At 37.6% G+C, this 25,332-nt stretch overlaps 1 protein-coding gene and 1 long non-coding RNA gene across 2 annotated transcripts; both read right to left on the bottom strand.

Annotated features, from left to right (window-relative positions):
- Positions 1 to 2,419: 2,419 nt before the first annotated feature.
- LOC113318314 (MMS19 nucleotide excision repair protein homolog) lies at positions 2,420 to 10,501 on the bottom strand. Its single transcript, XM_026566458.1, has 20 exons — positions 10,363 to 10,501; positions 10,150 to 10,212; positions 9,986 to 10,040; positions 9,797 to 9,894; positions 9,509 to 9,667; positions 9,335 to 9,394; positions 9,051 to 9,239; positions 8,502 to 8,555; positions 7,693 to 7,779; positions 6,850 to 7,570; positions 6,058 to 6,437; positions 5,674 to 5,747; positions 5,422 to 5,527; positions 4,363 to 5,252; positions 4,113 to 4,188; positions 3,846 to 3,957; positions 3,606 to 3,682; positions 3,375 to 3,455; positions 3,214 to 3,293; positions 2,420 to 2,719 (listed from the first exon to the last, which is right to left on the bottom strand). Exons 1-20 carry the CDS (start codon positions 10,426 to 10,428, stop codon positions 2,686 to 2,688), a joined length of 3,462 nt encoding a protein of 1,153 aa, XP_026422243.1. The 5' UTR covers positions 10,429 to 10,501; the 3' UTR covers positions 2,420 to 2,685.
- A 3,399-nt stretch (positions 10,502 to 13,900) lies between these two features.
- LOC113318181 lies at positions 13,901 to 14,860 on the bottom strand. Its single transcript, XR_003344310.1, has 3 exons — positions 14,800 to 14,860; positions 14,350 to 14,399; positions 13,901 to 14,092 (listed from the first exon to the last, which is right to left on the bottom strand). It is a non-coding gene; the product is annotated as an uncharacterized LOC113318181 (long non-coding RNA).
- Between the last annotated feature and the right edge of the window lie 10,472 nt (positions 14,861 to 25,332).

Here is a 25,332-nt window from a genome sequence, read left to right as displayed (position 1 = left end):
AAGAAATGTGTATAACTGTGTATACCTAAATAATCAACATGTGTACAAATATGTACACATTAAAAAAAATGTGCACAAACTACTAAAGCAATTGTTTAAATTAAACATGTCTTTTCTGACAAAATAGAACGATAACTCCTAAAGAATAATGTCATGAACAAAATTATGTAAGAATGGCATGACAAAATAGAACGGTAGCAACTGAGGCTTATGTATTCATTTTTCTATATGTGCACCAGTTTGTACACCCCAGTTATTTACAGATGCATAAGCTTATGAAGTACACCCTAGTTAACTTAAAAATTTGGCGACGGAACCCCTCTTCGTATTAATCTACCAAATGTATTCGAATACTCTTAATATTAATGTACCAAATGTACTCCAGTAATGTGGATGGCGGTGAAAATGCACACTAAAATTTAGACGTCCGACCTTTACTATCACTTGTATGATATATACAATGAGTACTAATAGTGATTACCTCTCTCTAGAGAGTCCGAGCTGCACTTCTTCAGACAACAAATTTTAACGAACAACGGATCACTAGAAAATGATGAACAAAACAAAATGACAAGAACATTTTTTTCTTTCTAGTACTTGCTTACTACTAGATGACGATTGCTACCCTTTATGTGATTAGCAGTGATCATTTCAATCCCTATACAGCTTCTGTAACGTATAGATTTTTTTTTTTCTTTCTCCATTTTCATGCAAACCGAAAAAAAATCCATCTACATCATAGTCAATCACCATAATCCTCGTGTATAAACCTATAAAAAATAGAAACAGTCCAAAAAACTTATTCGTGCACGGAATTTACAAACATAAACATACCCATCAGTAATGTAATTATCACGGATGTTGTTGTACAAGTTGACATTAACGTAACTTGATTAGAAATTTCACATGAAGTTTATAATGGGAAATCCCAATGTCTCGCCACACATACCCAGCCTTAAATTTCTTAGCAGGCTAAATTAACACTCCCAAGCAATTCGTAAGCATACATAGTCATATAGGTAAAACCACTTTAAAAAATTAACATCATGCAAATCATTAAGACCAACAATACCAAATTAAATCCATAATTATCAGTGACAAAAATGAAAGAATCCATTCGGTCATTTCTTACAAAAGCTCTACTTTTCAAAATGACAACATTAGGATAAACAACAACTAGTGTCCAAAATGAAAGGATTTAAAAGGACCTAAGCTCCAAAAGTAGGAATGTCATTTAGAGGAACATATAATAGGGAATTATTTCTCAGAAACATAATGCTCATGAAATTGAAATGATACAACTAGCGTCACAATTCAGCAATTTGTCATTTGTACTACACAACAACTGGTTTTACAACTCACTGTTACAAATGTATGAAAGATGAATCATAGAATTTATTGAAATTTTTTATATCAACTAAATTATCAAATAGAAATCAAAAAAATAAACATATAATGAAATTAAAGATAAACCAAATTACCTTAAAATTTAGAACTCTTGGGCAGATCTTTGAGTAGAAAATCACATCTAACTATCGTCCACGTCAGAAGAATTCGAATGACTTATTTTTCAAAGAAGAAGATCCAAAACTCTTGGTATCAATCAAAACTAATAGATCGACGGAACATTGAATCACACACTAAATTAAACTCTGAATCTCCTCGTTCGTATCTAATCTCTACACATAAACCTTACCATAGATCTGGTGCATCTCTATCATTTCTAGGGTTTTAGAGAAAAACTAAATCGAGAAGAAGAAGAAATTAAGACATCAATCAAAGAAATTTGAAAGGAACAATCGAGACGAAACATGATGAACGACTAATCTAATTTTTTTATTCGCTGCACAGCTCTGCGGATAGAGTACAAGGAAGAAATGATTTAGAATCAGTATATTGTTTTTACATAAGGGCCATTTTTGTCATCATAAAAAAACGTTTTGGACTGAATCGTTTATTTAAGGACTAACTCGTTCCGGAATATGTAAATTTGGACCTCCTAATACTAGGCTTGAAGAGGCAGGACTAGAATGTCTAAAGCCCAACTAGTTTGGGATGAAATGTTAATTTCTACAAACCTAATTGTCCTCTTCGGGGACATGATATGTGGAGAGATCGGCAACAGAATGGACGTAAGAGGTTGCGTTTGTTTAAAGCCCAAACTAGAATTACTCTTCCCAACAAAATATAAGAGATTTAATTTCTAATTACTGTTTTGGGTAACTTCAGCTTTTTTCTTCTTCTTCGTTGTAAGAAAGTTTTTCTCTTTTTGATGGAAAATCAAATTTAGTTTAACTCCTAATTTTGAACTAGCCTCCTGGGTCATCTCTATGAAAACTTTTACTAAAAACAATCAGTTTTTTGAAGTTTTCCCCCATCCATCCCTTATAGCCTGTTTGGACACCCGAAGTAGAAAAAATTTGCTTCACGAAAAATTGACTTTTTTGCTTCTAGAAATCATACAGAAACTGTGTGCCAAAACTAACTTATTATTTTTGTTTCTAGAAGTCAAAAAGTAACTTCCAGAGTGACATCCAGACAGACTATTCAGATAACAATGATTCTGGAGACCATCACCCTTGGAATTAACCAAAAAGTGATACATGATTCTTAAACGGGTTTATCCACTGTGGATATGACTATCAGCGAGGACTTTGCTCTGTACAGATTTTGTAGATATGTTCTTCAATAATGAGTACTTCCTGATGCGAGAGATACCCTGCATATCGGTCAAATAGTCATTAGAGTCAATAACAGCACTAAATGATACACAAGATACAAAGCTCATATTCCCTCTGTCCTAGTTTAGTTGCCAAAATTGATTTTTGCACACAGATTAAGAAATGCAGAGAGACTAGATTTTTTTCCAAAATTACCCCAAGCTAATATTTAAGATACATAGGTTTTGCATATCTAGTTTTCTGATTTTTACTTGAAGAATTCAAAAATAAAATAAAATAAAAGATATATAAAGAGAGGAGAATTTAAGATTGTGTATAGGAAATAGAATTACACAATTCTCAATACTATGAACTGATTCCAACATAGGGGTAAATTAGGATAAAAAATGGAAAAATATGAAACTTGCCAAGTAATTTAGGACAAAAAATATCCCCAATTTTGGCAAGTAAACTAGGACGGAGGGAGTACATTATTAGGATTCTGAAAAAAAAAAAAAGTAAAAATAAATAATCAAGGACTACAAAATCTTACCATGCATGACGACACCTAGCAGCTTCCTGACGAACTGCCCTCTTTGGATCATCAAGAGCACTTGTAATTGATTGTATTACCTGAACAGAATGTCATTGTATTATACATTTGGGCGATAGAAAATTACCATATTAGAAGTCTCAAGCAGTAATCATATCAACCTGTGGTCTCATGGGATAAATCCTTGTGTGGGGGAGCCCTGACATGGCAACAAGACATTGAATTGCTGTCTCCCTAACAAGCTGAAGCATGACCAAGAGTGTAGAGTAGTAAGATTTCTCTAAAAAGAAAATAGGAAAAATGCAGGATATGTAGAGAAGCAAATTGCAAAAAGCAAGACTACTTTGAAAATGTAGGTTATGGATTGGAATTAGATCCAGAGCAAGTTATACCATCATAGGGCGGAATGGAATTAGTCCAATAAGGCGATTTATAATGATGGATGCATTCTCTGTTACGGCTTCTTGCCCTGCGTAAGGAACAATAAGAACAAACAATGCGCTTATTATTATGCAAAATGCACACCAGCTGATTGAAATACTCATGAAACTCTACAACTGATTAGCTCTTATGATACAAATTAAACAATCAAGACACATAGGTTACACACACAGATAACACAATAATCTCACCATTTTCATCCATTATAATCCCTGATAAGACGAGCAAGAGGCTGTACATCAGATCTTTATCTCGATCATCCAAGCTCAACAAGGACAAACTATCCAACAATGCAGAAATGACCTGACATGAAAAAAAAAAAAAAAAAAAAAAAAAAAAAAAAAAAAAAAAAAAAAAAAAAAAAAAAAAAAAAAAAGAATGCCAAGTTCAGAATGATTATAAAAAATTACACTGCCTACAAAATCACAATCAAAAGTTTCGAAGTTTCTGAAGCTAACCCTCTTTGAATCAGTCACAACAGCAGAAATTGGAGTATTAGAAATAACATGTCCAAAAGCTCGATATAACAAGGATCTGGCATTTACAGATAGCAATGTTAGTATATACAAACAGACAAAAAATACGCAAGTTCAAGAAGAGTTGAAAACTGTAAGTGAATACAAAATTCAATTTACTATTAGCTAGCGACAGAACAGATCAACTATAAAAAGTGAAAAGCATCTGAGGATAAGAACTCAGCTTGTGTACCTTGTAGTTGATGAATGGGAATCCTTTATTGAAGAAAGTAGAATTGGCGTCATAGTTGAAAAGAAATGTTGCTTATAAAGTAGTCTTATGGTTGCATGAAACTGTTTATTTAAACAAGCACGGGAATCGCTTATAAGAACACCAAATGCATTAACTGCAGACCTAATCAAAACAAGATTCGTATCATCTTCTTTGCAACCTCCCAACAGCTCCTGTTTCAACGGCAAGGAGCTTTGATTGCCAGTTGAAAGTAAGCATCTCAATAGAATCATTACAATTTCCTTTAGTTTCTGATGCCCGCGCATTAGCAAACCTTTTCCAATCCATGCTAATCCAACAATAGCATTGGCTTGGATTCCTATACAACTGTCGTCAACGTCAGAGCATAAATCCAAAAGATCCGTGTCACCATTATCCATGGGGGTGTCTTTTAAGAGGTAACTACTCAAGGCACTTTGCAAACCGTTATTGAAGATTATGTCCAATGCTTCTTCCGAAGTACATGCATTTGAGACTCCCATATTGCTGATATTTACACCCAATTTATTGATTATAGAACCTAATGCTTGAGCTGATGGAACATGTCCTCTTAGAAGCATAATCGTGAAGAACTTCAATACTTCTCTCACACTGGCGATGGGGGTCTTGGGACGAAGTGCTATAATAACTGATGCAAACAGTGAGATAACCAATTCATCTCTACATGGAAGACTATAGACAGTTGGAGAAGACTGTAACACTTTGCTAGGTTCAGAAATGATCTCCTTCAAGGGAAAAGATGTGCTTGACTCAAGAACGCTACAAGCTTTCTGAACAATCAAACCCTGAGTTTCCTCTGAACAATCTGCAACAGCCAGCTTCATTGCTGTCACCATTTCACCAAGAAGCTCCTAAAAATTAAAAGATTTTAGATAGTTATTTAGTATCACACGTCATGATCTTATGTCACTAATTCAAAACTCGAACTAGACCCAGAAACTAAGACTTCAGATACGCTTTTGGCTCATCAACCAGCCTTTGAAACATGATACAGAACATGGAATTGTTAACAGAACTTACTTTTCCTTGGTCACCAAGGTTGAAACTCTTGTTGCTTTCTACTTGATTCCATATACCAAAAGCAAAACGAAAAGCAACCTTCTCAACATCTCCACTTGTATGGAACCTGGTTAACAAACTACGCATTAAAACAGCAGAACAATGATTGATGCCGGGGACCAAGCTACCATTTTTCCTATTTCCCCTCTTATGTTGAGCTTCTCGGTTTTTCCTAATAAAAGATTAGCAACAAAAGGATTTTGTGGTACATACCATGAGAGCACCTTATTGGAGTAGCATTCCAGCAGCGGACCTACAATCTCAGCTGATTGCAGATTCCCCTCCACCTGCAAAGAAATATAAAATGAGACAATAAGATGAAAGAGATGCAATCAGGACCATCAAATATGAAGAAAGGAATAATTGGATGCCAGTATACAGAAAGATATCATAAGTGATCCTCATGGCTTAAGTTAAAAGTTGTGAACTGTCTGGTCACCAACTATTAGTCTCCCCTCTAGCACTCATTGTCATGATGACTTATCTTATGTCATCCACTTTAGCAAAGATATTAAGTTTCCAAATGAAAAAACGAGAGGAAAAAAACTTCCAAAGATAAGAAAATAAAGCAAGATGTGAAGTCATAGGTATACGTACAAATGCAGAAAAGAGATTCTTCGAAATGGCTTCTTCCAAGACTTCAGACACCCTAAGCATAAAACTTTTCCCAGCTGCACCAATGACAGAAATAGCTTCTAGCCGCAGTGGAAGTGGCATACTAGACTCACCAACAGAAACCAACGAAACAACCTTTTCCACTACAATAGCCATATAGATATTTGCCTTCTCAGAATCATGTGATTGGTCAATAAATATGCCAACTTCCCTCAACGCATTTAAGGCAAGTCTCCAGAGAAATGTGTCTTCAAGACTGTCACTGATAACTGATACAAGGATCGCCAGAATTCTTTGAAATATCAACTTTGATATAGGTAATGAACATCCTGGAAATGTAGCCAGAGTCTGCATACCCTTCACTGAAGATAATGACAAAGAATTAGCATAAGAACTGATTCATGTACTGATGAATATGTTAAACTAAATAAACTACGAATCTCCTGAATAACATATGCTGTTATCAAAGAGAAAGAACTAGAAGAGATGCTAGTCATTTTTAACAGCTCTGACATGCAAAGGGAGGTATAATTAAAATTTCCAGGGTCCATGAGGTCATTGAAATTGTTTACTATATCTTAGAACATCACAATTCATTAGGAATATAAGTGACAACGTTATCTTTTTGCCCGTTCCCACAAAGAAAGAACAGAACCAAAAATATCCACAATAATTGCATTGCTGCAACACTGTTATTCATGACTATATTAAGTTGATTAGCTAAAACATTTCCAGGTAAGTCAAAAAGGACATAGCACGAGTAAATGGATATACCTCCATAGTGAATACAAGCTTCGCTAGTGTTCCCTTTCGAACTTGTTACCAGAATAGAATGTAGGACATTGGTTAATGAACCTGAATATTCTTTAAGCAAGCAACACCAAGGGTCTTCTGCTGAAACAGGCTGGGGAGCACATTCTCCTGATCCAATTATCAAACATCTGCAAGCAATAAGAAGCTCAACGAACAGGTAAAGGGCTCCAAAATTCAGTTCTTCAGAAAATCCAGTAGTGTCATCTGAAGTGAAACCCCTAGATGAATTTTCGGTAGAGAGCCCAAGGATATCCACCAATCGAGGAAAGAAGTTTTGGAAGACCTTATTACAACAAGAAGTGGAGACTTTCACTGAAGTAGAGAGAATACATCCAAGTGCATGTAGTTTCTGTTTGCTTTCCTTTGACATGTTATTGTAACTCTTACTGCTTATAATAGAACTGAGAATCATATCTATCTCCTTATCTCCAAAAATCAATGCCAGAACAGAAGCATCATCTTGGAAGATGAATTTTCGCAAACAAATTAGAGCTTCCTTTGCAATTTCGTTCTCATCAATCTTCTTGCCATCTACCTCTGAAAGCCCTGAAAATATAGGCTCCTCCTGGCATGAAGCAAAAATTTCTGCCTTCAAAGACGACCAAATAGCTGTCCTGTGTTTTCCCATTCTATCAGTCCCATACTTCACTATGCAGTAGCTTAAATACCTTAGCGAATCGACCTGTGCATTTCAGCAAGTATAGGTCAGCACCTTCCAGCCTGAAGTTCATACACATTTCTAACATCACTTTGAGGTGAACCTTTCATAATGAAAGGATCCAAGTTTATTTAATTTCATTATACCTTTGCTGAAGGGAGAGAAGAAGAAAGCTTGTCAAGAAGCATGGGAATGGCAAATGGTTCATAGAGAGGAGTTGAAGAGAATGCAAGCTGCACAAGTGGTTCCCGTTAGAATTCACACAGATAGAGTCTACAAACATAGTATAAGGACTACATGATTTGGTGGAACGTTATCAGAAACGTGTTTAATCTTTTCTTTTTGCTTGAACATTCAGAAACATGTAAGAAAGACGGTGCATCTAATAAGCACATTCTGAATAGCAACGGATAATAGCAAGAGAAGATTTTTGTACTTCTGCAATGTGAGTTGTAACTTCTGCAGCTTAAAATTGAATGATAATTTTAGTCTGTTTAGAGTTTGAGTGAAATTTTCCAGTTTCAGAAAGTTTCCATAAGACTACAGGGGTTCTAAAGAAGTGAAATATAAGTTACAGTAATCCAGTAGTTATCATAAGACTACAAAGGGAAATCGAAATGATTATTTTAAAATTTGTTAAAGCTTAAAACTTAGTTCATTAACTACTATCGACAGTTTCGACTGCAATGCTTAAAATATTTCTCAGGTATTTGGATTTTGGTTTTCGGTGTTATCAAAACACGGTCGAAGGTAAACAGGTATTCTTGTTAAATGCTTGTAACTTCTAAGGTAAACATAAACAGAAACTAATGTTTCTCTTGAACACATTCCACTCAGGGCCTAAATATCACAAAAACAACTAAGATAGCCTTTCTGTTCGTTATATAGCATAGATAAACTATAAATACCTATATAATCAACTAATGTCCTCAAGCATATAAAAGTAATCACGTACCATTAGAGCTCTTGCCAGATCATCCCTTGTAATATCAAATTCGTTGCTATTGGGCTGCATGAAAGAAATACAAAAAAAAACAATCAAAACCGAGCCAAAGTGTAACAGAGGGTAAAAACAAGAAGTTGTTCCAAATATTCTTTTTACACAAACCAGCAAAAAGTTAAGCTTATGTTTGGATGATATGTTTGCCATGAATAACCAAAAATGAAAAAACCGCAAAAACTAGGATCGTATGAGATAAGTTTCTCAAGGACATGTTTTGATGTCAGTTATATGTTTGACATATTACTAGACAGACAGGACACCAAGAAAATTGAGCAGAAGTACTAAGATTAAAGCTAGTACAAACTTATTGACATCTAGAGTTGTGTATCATGCTAACTTATAAAGTTATTTCAACTAAATTACAGTAGATTTACTATGAGATGTCATAGCTCAAAATGTCTGTCACCCTTTATTTTCAGTAGAAGCTGTAAGCAAAGATGATGGAGTACAGAGATAAAGAAGTTGGTTGACAACATGAAATGTAAATTTCATTATTCTTACATGAGTGAAATGGATAGGGAAGTAACGTCCCAAGATTTCGAAAAGTTCCTCAGCATAACCTGCTAGTGGACCAGATGGATCTGGAAATAGTTGTGCCAGAACTTCCACAAGATGAAATGTAATCATTAAGCAATGAGGATCCATTTCTTCATCAATCGCTTCGCATATACTATAAAAAAGATCATCCCCCTATATTAAAAACGAAAATGAAATGTGGCGAAGTGAGACTTTTGCGGTTCAGAGTATTCAAGATATGATGACTAGAGGAAAGATCAAACTAGTACCAATGTCGCGACTGTTGCAGGGTAGCGTTCAAAAAGGCACTCAAGAATCTCAAAGCACAGCTGCAATAACATTGTACTATAAAAAATCAAATACAAATATCAACTTTTATGCAGCAGTAGGGAGAACTTGGAAAGCTTAAGTAATACTAATGTACATGACATATATTCTCTCACCTTACGGTCATTCTTTCCTAAAGATCGAACTTGTACGTTCTTCAAAAAAGACTGAGCAAGTGCTTTCGCATCAATGTCAATGACCACGCCAACACTTCCTTTTCTCCTCAAAAGTGCCAGGCAACCAACCAGTGCACCATGTAGAGCTTGCCAATCTGCCTGGATAATTCAACCATTCCAACACATGACAACATATGAGAAGAGAAGAAACAAAAAACACAAAATATGACAAAACGAACTCATGTCACTATAGAAAACCCTAAAATATCAACACCACTATCGACTTACCAATCTATCTGTGAAAAATCCTATCAAGCTATGTATCGTCCCATGGTCCAATTTCTTCGTTGCAAGACATTTCAGAATCTCCGCTATAAGAAGAATGCCTGGAAAATATACAAATTAGTAAATCACCTTGACTTCTACACCTAAAAAATGACCAATTCAAAATCCCTACAAAGGCAATAGCAATATTACCTCTTGTTCGAAGAACATTATCCGTAGTTGTCAAATACATCGCCATTTCTTTAACCTATAAAATTACATATCAAAAACCCAATAAAAAACCTTCATATTATCAAACAAAATGTATATTATTCACCAAAAAATCTTCGGAAAAAAAGACGCAAAAATTGACATACCAATGCTTCTATGGTAACGAGATCATTCTTAATAAGTGTAGCAATAGCATCAAGACTTGCATTCTGCAGACAAATAACAAGTAAATCTCACTAATTATGTAAATTCAATTTGTGTAATCACTTAAATCTGGAATAGTTAAACCCTAGCTTAACAATTATTAGGGTATGTGATTTTACCCTAAAGACAAAGAGAAACAAGGAATTGGTATGTACCTGTTGAGTAAGGGGACGAGTTGAATCGACAAACGATTCAATGTAAGGAACCCAAGAAGTCGCCATTAGAGAGGAGGGAGTAGAGAGCAGAGACTAGAGAAAAGAAGGGGGGTTTTCGTTAAAAACATGCCGCGAACTTTAGAGAAGGGAACGTCTGTAAGCTGTTTCTGATGTAATTTAGTTACGTCGAGATCGTTTAATCTAACGGTTTTGATTAATTTGATTGATTTACTGGCAACCCTAGAGTTTGGGGTAGCCCAGCTGTCCAGGACCTAGGAGTCACAATTGAGGTCTTGGGATCTAGTCTCCACTCCGGATTAGAACTAGAGTGTGGGGGTTTGGAGTCTCCCAGAAACTCCTCTTGTGTTTCATAAAAGAATAAACCAAATAGTCGGTTAGATCATCCATTGGGAAGCCCTATTCCCATGCACATGTTAAAAAGTTGATTTTGCCACATTAGCACCCAATATGGATATGTCAAACATATCTGCCTATATATGTTAGCTATAACATATAGGTATACACTACAGACTTTCCAATGAGTGATGGACAGTCTATCACTAGATGATCAAAATATCGCTCGTTGGTCTTTTCAGCGCCAGCGACGGTCACTACGTCGCTCACTGACTTGATCATCGCTTATCAGTTCCTCATCCAACTGTTATAATTTCCTAGGGCTGGCAATGGATAAATATCCGCCGGATATTGGCCATACCGATAAGGTTAAGGTTAAGGGTTATCGGATATCCGATATCCGATAACATCCGACGGATATTAAAAATCCAATTCGATAAGGTTAAGGTTAACCTATCGGATATCGGATTTTTATCCGTTAATATCCGGTTTTGTTGGACAGAAGCAAAAGCTGAAATTTTAACAGAATTTTCAAGTGTTTCACTTAACTGAAAGACAGAAAATCCACACAAACACTACTCCAGTGTCTCAGTCACATCACACATGAAAAAAAAAAAACTACAAACACCCAACCAAACAGTCTGCAAACTAAAGTACACAACAGTAAAAAAGAAAAAACCATGTCTTCTTGTAATGTCAAACAACTTGCTACTGATGATCTTCCTTGGCTGCCTGGTTACATGTTGCATCAACTTCAGTCGATGACTTCCATATCTGCATTCACAAACAATCAATTAGAAAAGAAAAAACAAATAGTCTTAAACATGAGAGACATCTTCTACATTGTAACACCAAAAACTAAATTCAAAGCAGTGTATATTTAGGTTCTCATATTATTGGTTGTTCCAGTACTGGTCTCTGCGGAGTGTTCATGTGACGGAAATGGGGAAAAACGAAACAAAAGAGAAGCTCTGAAATACAAATTAACAACAATAGCATCAATATTAGTAGCAAGTGGAATTGGTGTTTGTATACGAATTCTGGTAAAAGAGTATCAGCATTAAGACCAGAAAACAATATATTCTTTATGATAAAAGCGCATTTGCAGGTGGAGTTATACTAGCAACAGGGTTTATACATGTTTGTCCATACTCATGTTACTCATGGTTATGCTTTCCTTGGTTGTTGCAGAAAATAAAAGATTCAATTGTTGTTCGATCAGCTAATGGTACATGATGCATCACAGAAAAGCAAAGGAAAAGAACTAAGCAAAGGAAAAGAAGATTTACCTGCATCAAAGGAGCCTGGCAGCCAATCACTTAAGCATAGAAGTGCTTGGACTAATTATGGACTTAATAAAGCTCTGTGTGTTGTTAGAACCCTTCCACCATCGTTGAACATGGACTCTGATGCTACACTGGTCACCGGAACAGCCAACACATCCCTTGCTATCTTTGATAGAATTGGGTACTTAGCGGCACTTAGCTTCCACCAACTCAATATATCAAAATTGTATTCATCTTGGGGTGACACAGTTGGAAGAATTGGTTCTTCTAAGTACGTCTCTAACTCAGATTTTTTAACATCATATTCATCATTTTCCAACAGAAAAGTAGCATAATCTGGGTTAGTTGTACCTGGGCCTCTTACATCCATGCGAGAGACAGAGTTGCTAAAGAAAGCAGGAGCTGAAGTGTTGTTTTGAGATTCATATGCCTTGAAAATTTTGGTCAAGTCTATTCTGAACTTCTCATACTCAACTGATGCACGTTCATTATCCCCAAAAATTATCTTATATGTGAACCTAACCCATTTTTCCTTATATCTTGGATCTAAAACCACTCCAATGCTCATAATCAAGTTACTCTCACTCCAGTATGCATTAAACTTTTCTCTCATTTTCAACCCCATTTCCCTGACATACTCAAAAGTACTATCTTCCCAACTTGTGATGCTTTGGTTAATTTTGTATACCCCATTGTAATAAAGATTCGCAGTTGGATACTTAATCCCTGCAAACTCAGTTGAAATATTATTAAAAGCCTCTAAACAATTACAAATTTCTGTTCCTTGGTCCCACTGCTCACTTGATGGCAGAATATCGAAGTCAGAATCGAACTCACTAAGTCTATGAAAAGCTTCTCGCAGTTTAATTGCATTCTTAAGCATCGTAAAAGTGGAGTTCCACCTTGTGTCCACATCTAAACTAACTTCTCCAGACAATCTACATTGTGTCAATGCTGTTTCAAACTTCTCTTTCCTAGCTTGTGAAGACTTTACATACTTAACACAATCTCTAATACCCTCTATAAACACAGCAGCTACTTTCATGCCATACAATACAATCAAATGCAGTATATGGTTACTACACCTCATGTGAAACAATTTTCCTTGAAGCAACAAACAATTATTACCATCTAGCCACTTAATAAGATTTCTCATCATAACACCATTAGCTGGAGCATTATCAGCAGTCAAAGCAAAAAACTTCCTATCAATGTTCCATTCCAATGTGCAAGTTTTAATAAAATCTGAGAGAACATCTCCTGTATGTGGGGATGGCACTACAATGTAAGCTAAGGTTTTGGCAATCAAATTCCACTCATCATCTATAAAATGGCATGTAACACAACAATAACCGTCTTTAGTGTGTTTGGCAGTCCACATATCAGTTGTGAGACTACATTTGGAAGTCAAATTCTCTAACTGTAATTGCAATTCACCTTTCATTTCAGCGTAACACCTCAACACATCAGCTTTACTTGTATTCCTACATGGCATTCTCGCAGCAGGGTTCAAAGACTTAACAAAATCTCTAAAATAGAAATGCTCAACCATGTTAAGTGGGTAATCATGTTTAACAATCATTTTAGCAAGGCAGTTCCTAGTAACTATTGGATCATACTTGTAATTAAGTAATTTAACTTGGTTAGTACCTGCTTTTTTAACTGCAGTGGTAATCTTCATCTGGCCTGGCTTGTTTTGAGGCTTCTGGGGACACATTCTTAGATGTTGAGCCAAGCGGGTAGTTCCTTGTTCACTACAAGCAGGTACCAACTTTTTGCAATGATGACATTCACCCATAAGAACAGCCACTTCCTTACCCGGGTTATCTTTATCAGGCTCTACAATGATTTTCCTAGTGAATTCATCCCATGAAGGTAACCTTGTTGTGCGCAATTTCTTCAATAAAGCAATAACAAGTGGATGATTTTCATCTGCTACTTCTGCTAATGATCTCTTATTACTCGAAGAAGGTGTTGTTGAAGCAATTGTTGAAGCAACACTTTGATCTTCTTGTTCTGGCTGTTGGGAAATTGGTTGACTGCAGCTTGGAGTTCCAACTCTATTGGATGCTTTTTCACTTTGAGACATTCTGACATAAAAAGGGATTAAACAGAAACAATCAATTAGAAAGAAAAACAAATAGTGATGCAGACAAACAAATAGTGATTCCAAATAGTATAAAAATGAAAGTAGCAGGGGCAAAATCTCACAAAGATTTCTTGAAATCAGTTGACATATTAACATAGAAATGAAAAAATTAAACTAAAAGGAAGATTCAAATTCGAAACAGTCGATTAAGCATTAACTTGCTTTTACAGATAGAAAACTAACAAATAGAAAACCTACTTGATATGTGCCAAGAAGATGATCCTCCAGACGATACAAAAGCTTTAACCCTTGGATCAACAAAAAAAGTGTATTGTTAGATATTTACATTTTGCTGTAACTTGCTAACAATCAACAAAATTAGTTTTCAAATACTTTGATTTTTTGATACCAGACAACAAAGAATTTCAAATTCATATAAATCCAATAGAAACTCAAAAAGTTATTTCCCTTCTAAGTTCTTCTTATAAACCCTAATTTCTAATTTAGGGAAGAACATCACAAACCCTAACTCTCTAAAATCAAAATTAAACATCATACAATTTTATAATTCAAAATATACATCAAACCCACCTACAATCCGCTATTCGCAACAATAATAGACAACAAAAACAATTAAATACGCAATCGATTTGGGGAAAAAAAACCTAAACTTCGAAACAATAATAGAAAACACAAACAATGACTTACTTCTTGATTGAGAGTCTCTAATCATCAATATTCTCGACCAAATCACGATCAAATCGATCGCTCAGTCCCCCTCTCTCGATCAAATCACGAACCAGTGAATCACTGTTAGAGAATGAGAAAAAACGGACTTTTGGTAGAAACCGTAGAATGAATGAAATGGGTTATTCTCTCCCGACATGCGACACATATACCTAGGGGTAGGAAATTACAAGTACACCCCTAAACTATCGGAAATCGGATATTAACCTAACGGAAACAGCCTATTCCGATATCGATATCGTTAAGAGGAAATATCCGATAGCATAACGGATTCCGATATCCGATATCCGATATGTCGGATTAAATCCTATAGGATGTCGGATTTCGGAAATGGATATCGGATATCGGTTATCCATTGCCAGCCCTATAATTTCCCCTCTCTCTAATTAATACCCAAATTCAAACTCATTGCAACTCACACCAGAATTTCTAAACTTCTCTAGAATTTCTCAATCTCTCAATCTTCTTCAAATCTAAAACAACCACACCTTGTCTACAATTCTTAATTTCTTGTAATACGGATTCTCAATTTCAAAGTCAAGGCAAAGGTAAAAAAAAAAAGTTTGTGGTCCAAAATACAACCTCACGGAAGATGAATGCATTTGTCATAATTATGTTTTTTTTTACCCAACATTGTATCGATGGTGCACAACAACATGGTAACACCATGTGAGAAAACATATTTCATAAATATAAAGCACAAACCATGAACTTCAATTGTCGTGATGCAAAAGGGTTGCCAGAACGCTCCATTGTAATCAATAAGGAGTCGCCTCTTATGTCGGATTGATAATGCAAGCCAATAAAGGCCGAGAGAGTGGTTTTTTGGATGGTGATGTTAAAAGACAGATTCGTACAGATTGGCAGCGAAAACATGGCAAACAGTTCGCTTTCGAAAGTTGTTATCATATTTTGAAGGTGTTGAACAAATATAATCCAGAAATTTTAGCGGCTAATCAACAAGTACCAGAAAGGTCACCATACAATTCTTCTCCCTCAACACCAAATTCTTCACAATTTCCAACCGGTCCATCAAATTCTTTACCAAATACCCCAAGAAAATCAAATGTCAACTTAGTTCTCAATAATGATGATGCTAATAAAAAAACTTCTAGGAAGAAATAGAGCTAGACTTGCTAGAAAATCAGCTCAAAAAGGTGGAAACTCTGATCGATTTAACATGCGGAGTTTATGGAACGTTGAAAGACCATCAAGAAGCAAAGAGCGGTTGATAGGAAATTTCATAACAGAAAGGGTAAGAAAAGTCTCCTTTCTCAAGAAAAATTTGTGAATGATTATGACAAGCATAACATTCTTCAAGCTGACATCTCAATTATGAACCCCCAGCAAAAACGTCTATGGAAAATCGAATTTGACAGGATTCAAGCTGGATTTTAATAACAACCAATCTGCTGGTGATGATGATGATGATGAGTTTGATATAGTAGATCTTATGGATAATTGATGTATTAATTTAAGTTTTCATTTGACGTGTTGCATTTTAATTTGAAAAGACGAGGTACCCATATACACCATAATCTTTTATTTATCCACCTATAAGTCCTCTTACTGAAAGTGATCGTTTATGGACAAAGTCAAGACAATGCAACATATCGGTATTCATACTTTGTCTGATTATCTATGGAAACGAGATCGAGACAGTACGACTACAAAAGTGTGATACTTGATGATAGGTTCGGACTTAACCAAACTCTATAGGATCACTATCACGTATGTGCGGAGTTAACGTTTGTGTAATTTACTTTAAATTATATGAACAAATATAATTGCGGAAAATAAAAGTAAATCACACAACAAGATTTTGTTAACGAGGAAAACTGCAAATGCAGAAAAACCCTGGGACCTAGTCCAGAATTGGATACTCTCATAATTAAACCACTATACAAAATCTAAACCAACTTTGTATTGTTGAGACCAAGCAACTACCCCTAGTTCACTTAGTTCCCTCAGTATCCATGCGCTTCCAACTTCGATGAGTGCAGGCACTAGAAAAATTCCTTTGGATCGTATTCCAAACAGTAAAGGAACAACAAATTTGTTCGGTAACAACTCTATTGATTCTTTCCAGATAAAGATATCTCAAGTCATATGCAAAGGCTCTTCCGTTTAACCTAATAAACTCCTTTGCCTGGTTAGATCAATCTATCCAACAACTACCGAAGTAGCAGAGTTTAGATTTGCAATCAATCAATATAGAATCTAACAAGAGACTATAAAGTGATGCCGATCTCACGCAACTAATCAATCGAATAAATATGATTCTAGCTGGATCCCAGCCGATCAAGGTTTGTGTTACACAAAGATATGAGAAACCAATAAGAAATCTTCTTCGTCTTCAAATCTTCTTTAATCTTAAACTGGTAGAAGAGTTTACGATCGGTTCTGCCAGCTCACACATATTGGTAATCTAAAGATCTGCAATGAATATCCGTACCAATAAGCCTAACGATTTTCTTTTCGATTCATAAAACAAGTTCATGAATGTACTTCCTTTAAACAAATGTAAACCATTGTTTCCTAGGATGAAATCTTCACTATAACCCATTCACATAATCATAACAATATATACAAGATTATGTCGATGTCATATATACGAAGTTCAAAAGATAAGCGTTATACTTCGTAGTCTAATTCCCTAGTCCTATGATCATACAAATATGAACATGTCACATCACTAGAGTATTATACAATATGTACAGTATATACAGCTTTGCAGTTATGTTTTCAATATAGCACGACTTTAAAGATACGTTAGGAATGAAGCAGTCCAAGTCAAATATTACTAACCTCAAGAGGAAGGATAATGTTGTCGTTGTCGTTCACTTGTTCTTCACATTCTTCAGGTCTTCGGAGTAATACTTGTTTGTCTCAACATCCTAGACTTTCTTGTCTAACCTAAACGAAGTTGACTCTAGTTTATAATCAAGCGAATTTTGATGAGTTTTGAGTCACTAAAATATGACAACCAATCTTGACATACCAACGCTTGGTAGGTTCAACCGAGCTATGCTCTAACATAATTTGATATGTTGTTATTGCATTCTACTTAATATTAGTTTGAAATGAAAAGTTGATTAATTTGAAATGTTGCAGTCTACTTAAATAATTAAACCAATATACATAACTTAATAATTAAACTAAAATACATAACTTAATAATTAAACTAAAATACATAAATTAATAATTACCCCCACCCGCTCTTTCATACTCTGCCCAAAGATTCGCTATCAGATCGTCTCTTAAAATGTCATACAAATTCTGATTCTGAATGTAATTAGTAGTCTGAGCATAATTTCTTGCAGGCAAGCCTCTTTCTGGTTGAATCTCATGCCTCAGATCTTCATCTCCATAGTTAGTCCACTCCTTATCGCGAGGGGTTTCCTAAATTACCATGTTATGAAGAATTATGCAAGTGAGCATAGTCTTGTGTGTTGAGGGGTGGTTTTAGTTTTGGTTCTACCCGTCCTAGCTACACCAAGTGACCTCACTATACCAAGAATAGTAAGAGAGAGAGTTGTATTTCCCTTGTACCTTGTCCTTCTTTATGTAGACTTTCCAAAAGTCCCTTCCTTTTATGACATCATGACATGTGTCCTAAGCTTCTTTAATTACTTCTAATGCCTCTCCTTCCTTAATATAACCTCTTTCTTATTTACTAATTCCTTTCTTATCCTTCCTTTAGATGGGCACTTTCTTGTTGGACTTGGGCTTAGTACCCAAGTCCCTACATTTCCTTCTTGACATAACCATCCCTCCAGGGGCACCCCAAACCCGTTAAGGGGTATTATTTTTCATGTATCAACATTAGTCCCCTGACTATTGGGTCAATTGTTAAATGACCCGATAGTCAAATTATTCTGCATTCTCGATCACCACGCATCGCAAGAGGCGGGGCGGTTACGATATCATTTATGGTGATAATTCCTCTATATAAAGGTATCGTTCCTTCTATCCAATCATCCATTTCAAGCACCTTGGTTTCCATTTTTTCCTCTTTCGGTTGGATATTTTACTTAGATGGCTCATTCCCTTCATGGGTACGTTTTGATCTTAGCGCCTATCCATGTACTGGTCTCAATGTTCAAGGAGGTGGAACTGGAGCGCCTGTTGTTAGTGAAGGCCGAAGTTGAGACGCTTCGTGAGCATAGGCTAGCAAGCAGGGAATCCATGCGTTCTTAGTTTGCGGAATGTTATGAAGTGCATCAAGCGGCTCAGAGGGCCGGACATATGACATCTGCCATTCAACACGCTTTAGATGACCCTGTCACAGCTCGGTACGCTTCTAATTCGCTTCTCATGGAGTCCTCATTAATGACAACAACTATAGATCATGTCATCGCTGATTGTCGTTCGTGTGCCCCTAATCAAGTGACCCCGCGGCTTCCTGGGTACACTCTGTCCCTAGTGGCTGTCTCGGCGCTCGTAAACTTACTCTATCCCAGAGATGAACTTGCGCGTTTACTAGCGTTAAGAGAAGAGGTGGGGGTGCTATGGACTTTCAGGAGGACTTTCTTAGACAAAGCACGTAGGGAGTGTGATGAACATAAAGGCACTCTTGCGCTCGCTCGTAGTGCGAGAGGTAAGGGTAAAGTCATGCGAGATATTTGTAGGTTGATAAGCGAGGCTAACTGGGAATTATCTCAAGCCGTCTTTCAATGTGATGAGGGGCGCCTGACGGCGGAAGCCGTGGATATGGACATTGCCCGTTGTCGCGAGTTGATAGTCGGCTAATATTGCGTGTCGTTTTGGGGCGGCTTATCTTGCTGGTTACTCGTAGTTTATCATTGTTGTTACGCTTGCTGGTTTTTCTCTTTTGTGCACTTGTTTTGGGACTCTGCATCTTGTTGGTTTTCTTTTGATGTTAGTATTATTTATTGCTTGTTGCTATGCTTTTCTTCCCTGTTGCTACTTTCCCTACCCCTTTTTGTCTCGTGGACATTGCCCTGATGGTATTTGGTTTATGAGTCCTCAAGACTCCTTTCAAGTTTTTCTTCCCTCTGGGAGGTGCCCCAGAGCAGCCTGGGGAGCATAGTCTCCTATACTTCATTGTTAACGTGGATTGACGCGTGTCACACCGTGTAAAGGAGGTGTGAACGGTGGCTGCATCTTGAATTACGCCCTCTCTCTATACAATTCTTCTTTTTAGTATGATCACTAATTTCTCTCTTTTTAACTTCCTTTCCCCTTCTCTTGGTCAACATATCGCCTTCATGGCTAATTCTCTTCAAGGATAAGTGTTATCCCTAGCCCCCGTTCCTATGTTGGTCTCGGCGATGTTTAAACGCTGTGAACTGAAGCGACTTCTGCTCTTGAAGGCTGAAATTGAGGAGCTTCAAAAGCATAGAAAAGTGGATAGAGATACCAAGCGTGCGAGCTTTAGGTCACGGCACGAGGCATACCAGACTGCTCAACGAGCTAAATTATCAGGTCGAGTGCCATTAGAGATCCAACGCGCATTATACGAGGATGTTACCGCTCACGATGCGACCAATCAATTGTTTGTTGATTCTTTGATGATGATGTCTACTATAGATCCCGTCGTTTCTGATTTCCATCTTTGGATTTCTAATCAGGAATCTTCACCGCTTCTTGGGCATGTTCTAACCTTGGCGGCTGCGTGTACGCTCGTACCTCACCCTTACCTTGAGGATGAGTTAGCGCGTTTATTGGTTCTAAAGGAAGAAGTGGGTTTGTTATGGACGCTTAGGCTAATTCGTCAAGATAAAGCACGTAAAGAGTATGATGAACATAAGTATACTCTCTCCCTTGCTCGTGAATCTGGAGCTGAGGGTGAGGTTATTCAAGACATCTATCAGTTAGTTCATGAAGCTGATCAGGATCTTCGTTTGGCTACTGCCCAGTGTGATGACGGGCGTTTGATGGTGGAAGCTTTGGATGCGGATATTGCTCGTTGTCGGGCTTTAATGTCTGATTAGGTTGTGTATCCCTCAGTACAGGTTGTCTTTGTCTTGATGTCTGGTTCTTTTGTTGCTCTTTTTATGTATTTGTTCTGAATCGGTGTGAATAAAGTTTTTGCTTAAATTGGAGTATTTTTCTCTTCCCCGAACTTCCCCCCCTTTTTTTTTGAACCACCTACTCCCCCCCTCCTTTTTTTATTAAAAGGGGTGTTGGGTGGTGGGAATTGATAGAACGCGCCTACTCCCCCCCTATTATTTTTGGTGTTGGGTGGGCTGGGCGTTGATAGAACGCGCCTACTCCCCCCTCTATTTTATCGAAGGGTGTTGGGTGGGGTGGGCGTTGATAGAACGCGCCTACTCTCCCCTCTCTTTTATCGAAGGGTGTTGGGTGGGGTGGGCGCTAATAGAACGCGTCTATTCCCCTCTGTTTTTATCAAAGGGTGTTGGGTGGGGTGGACAGTGATAGAACGCGCCTACTCCACCCCTCTCATTTTATTGAAAGGGTGTCGTGTGGGCTGGGCGTTAGTGAAACATGCCTACTCCCCCATCTCTTTTTATTGAAAGGTTGTTGGGTGGAGTGGGCGTTAGTGAAACGCTCCTTCTCCTCCCCCCTCTCTTTTTATTAGAAGAGTGTTGGGTAGGGTGGGAGGTGATGTAACACGCCTACTTACCCGTCTCTTTTTATTGAAAGGGTGTTGGGTGGGGTGGGAGTTAGTGAAACGCGTCTACTCCCCCCTCTTTTTATTGAAAGGGTGTTGGCATCCTTTTCTTGGATTTGTCCACCATGCAAGTGCCTTTGGCTTTCTTATGACCTTTTGTATATTTGTCAGTCAATCAGACGCCTTTGGATTTCCTGAGACTTTGTAGATTTGTCAATCGATCAGGCGCCTTTGGGTTTCCTGAGATTTTGTAGATTTGTCAGTCGAGCAGGCGCCTTTGGATTTCTTGAGACCTTTTGGGTGGGGTGGGCGGTGAAGAAGTGGGTTTTTTATGGACACTTAGGCTAATTCGTCAAGATAAAGCACGTAAAGAGTACGATGAACACGAGGATACTCTCTCGCTTGCTCGTGAAGCTGGAGCTGAGGGCGAGGTTATTCAAGACATATATCAGTTAGTTCATGAAGCTGATCAGGATCTTCGTTTGGCTACTGCCCAGTGTGATGACGGGCATTTGATGGTGGAAGCTTTGGATGCAGATATTGCTCGTTGTCGGGCATTAATGTCTGATTAGATTGCGTATCCCTCAGTGGAGGTTGTCTTTGTCTTGATGTCTGGTTCTTTTGTTGCTCTTTTTATGCATTTGTTCTGAATCGGTGTGAATAAAGTTTTTCCTTAAATTGGAGTAGTTTTATCTTCCCCGGACTTTCCCCTTTTTTTGAACCACCTACTCCCTCCCACCCCCCCTTTTTTTATTAAAAGGGGTGTTGGGTGATGGGCATTGGTAGAACGCGACTACTCCCCTCTCTTTTTATTGAAGGGTGCTGGTGTGATGAGTGTTAGTGAAACGTGCCTACTCCCCCCCCCCCATTTCTTTTTGGTGTTGGGTGGTGTGGGCATTGATAGAACGCGCCTACTCCCCCCTCTCTTTTATCGAAGGGTGTTGGGTGGGGTGAGCGTTGATAGAACGCGCCTACTCCCCCCTCTCTTTTATAGAAGGGTGTTGGGTTGGGTGGGGCGCTGATAGAACGCGCCTACTCCCCTCTCTTTTTATCAAAGGGTGTTGGGTGGGGTGGACAGTGATAGAACGCGCCTACTCCCTCCTCTCTTTTTATTGAAAGGGTGTCGGGTAGGGTGGGCGTTAATGAAACATGCCTACTCCCCCATCTCTTTTTATTGAAAGGGTGTTTGGTCGGGTGGGCGTTAGTGAAACGCGCCTCCCGCGGCATCCTTTTCTTGGATTTGTCCACCATGCAAGTGCCTTTGGATTTCTTATGACCTTTTGTATATTTGTCAGTTGATCAGGCGCCTTCAGCCTTCCTGAGACCTTTTGTAGATTTGTCAGTCGATCAGGCGCCTTGGACTTTCCTGAGACCTTTTGTAGATTTGTCAATCAATCGGGCGCCTTCGGCTTTCCTGAGACCTTTTGTAGATTTATCAGTCAATCAGGCGCCTTTGGCTTTCCTGAAACCTGCCTCTCTTTTTATTGAAGGGTGTCGGTGGGGGTGGGCGTTAGTGAAACATGCCTACTCCCCCATCTCTTTTTATTGAAAGGGTGTTGGGTGGGGTGGGTGTTAGTGAAATGCGCCTCCCGCGACATCCTTTTCTTGGATTTGTCCACCATGCAATTGCTTGTGGCTTTCTTATGACCTTTTGTAGATTTGTCAGTCAATCAGGCGCCTTTGGCTTTCTTGAGGCTTTGTAGATTTGTCAATCGATCAGGCGCCTTTGGCTCTCCTGAGACCTTTTGTAGATTTGTCAGTCGATCAGGCGCCTTCGGCCTTCCTGAGACCTTTTGTAGATTTGTTAGTCGATCAGGCGCATTCAGCTTTCCTGAGACCTTTTGTAGATTTGTCAGTCAATCAGGCGCCTTCGGCTTTCCTGAGACCTTTTGTATATTTGTCAGTCAATCAGGCGCCTTCGGCTTTCCTGAGACCTTTTGTAGATTTGTCAGTCAATCAGGCGCCTTTGGCTTTCCTGAGACCTTTTGTAGATTCACACCAATTTTGATAACTTACTTTTATTACTTAGGGCAGAAGTTTATACATTGAGTGACTTAGGTGTGGAACATTTTCTTCCATTTGTCGTTGATGGGTGATTTGACCTTGGTCCCATTCATTCTCCTAAGCTTGTAGTATCCACTGTCTGATACCTTCCTTATCTTGAATGGGCCCTCCCAATTTGCTGCAAACTTATCGGCACTTGCATTCCTCTGCATATGAGCGGGAATTTTTAGGACCAAGTCGTCAACTTTAAAGGTTCTCTCCTTTGCGCTTTGGTTGTAGTGATATACGCGTTTATGTATCAATTTTGTTCTCAATTATGTGTATTGTTAAGTGCTTGATTTTGTACATATTTGGTTATTTTATGTTTCTGTAGGTGTTTTTGGAGAAATAAGCTTTTGCGACAAAATTGGATCGAAAAGTGGCATTTGAACCTCCGGAGAAAATTATTAAAGCCACCCCGAATAAATGTTATTGGCGCCCGGATGAAGTGTTAAACGCACCCAGGAAAAGTGTTGAAAACACCCAAAAGAAACTACTAAAGGAACCCCCATTTTGGATAAGGGGCACCAAATTACTAAGGGGAACCTCACTATTATCTACACCCAAGTGATAAAGGTGCCTACACCTTGGATATGGGCACACCATCTCTTTCCTTTTTGAAGTAACAATTTTGGCGGGAAAATATTCCATCGCCTGCAAACTTTATGTGAAGAATTTTGGACGGAGGAAGCCATATTTCATATTTAATTGGTAACTATAATTGATTTATAATTTTTAATAATTTGTTGTGACTTCGTTTGAAGATGTGTACTTAGATTTAGGGCTTTTGATGCGTCTTGCTTATGATCTACAATTAATGTTTACAAAATCTACTTTTGGCAAAGAATAGAGTCAACAAAAGAGCTTGAACTGTCTAGAGTCATTATATGAACCAACTGAATGTGATTAATGGTAGAATCATGAGTCCCACTCTCTCGAATTATTCATATTATCTTCATCTATTTGCTATTTTAATCGGAATATAAGTATAAAATCAATCTTTACACGTCCGAGTTCAACGAATCTTCACTACCACTTTCTACAACTTGTTAAAACCACATCAATTTTTGGCACCGCCGACTGGGACTTGTTTTTAGGTTAGGTTTTAGATTTTATTTTTTAGGTTTATTTATTTTTTATTTTATTTCTTTTCTTAGATTTTACACTGGGTATTTTTGTTTTTGGTGTGCAGGTTTTGTTGGAAACTAAAGGTGGAAAGTTGGACTTGCCTAAATGAGCAGAAAATCCCAAATTCTTATTATTATTTTTTTATTTTAAAAGAGCAAAAAAAAAATTATTTTTGGAACTTTTATATTTTGTTTGCTTGTTTGTATATATAAAAAAAAACACAAAGCACACGTGCACTTCATATTGCATCGTCTGGCACCGATTAGTAGGAAAACACGTGGTTTAGTAAGGTGAACCCTCTGGGCGTTATCATCTGAAACACCACAAGCCTTAGCCTTGTAGCTTTGACCAGTCTCTGACTGTAGGTATATTTTGCTAAAGGTAACCCAAGCCTACCCAAAATAGTCAACCCAGCATTTGCATTTGCACGTGCACATAAAAATATCGAATTGGTATTATAATAGCCAGTATAGTGAATACCCGACTGATTTTCAAAACGAACATTATCCTTATTATGACCATAGTGTGAATAGTAGTTGGAAATCTCTTTTGAAGGATACGGGTCATACCAGGGTGATCCCAATTACTATCCACATGCATACCGGTCATACGAGCAAGATTTTTATACTTCTCCTAAACTAGAAGAGGCACGTAAGATACTTGAGTCAACACGTAAGTTACATGAGTCGGCATATAAGTCATCTGAGACAAATGACTTAGTTATG

This window comes from Papaver somniferum, chromosome 10 (genome assembly GCF_003573695.1).
Source record: "Papaver somniferum cultivar HN1 chromosome 10, ASM357369v1, whole genome shotgun sequence".
Taxonomy (NCBI): domain Eukaryota; kingdom Viridiplantae; phylum Streptophyta; class Magnoliopsida; order Ranunculales; family Papaveraceae; genus Papaver; species Papaver somniferum.
Note: the sequence above shows the minus strand (reverse complement) of the source record. Positions and strands in the feature narration are given on the sequence as shown.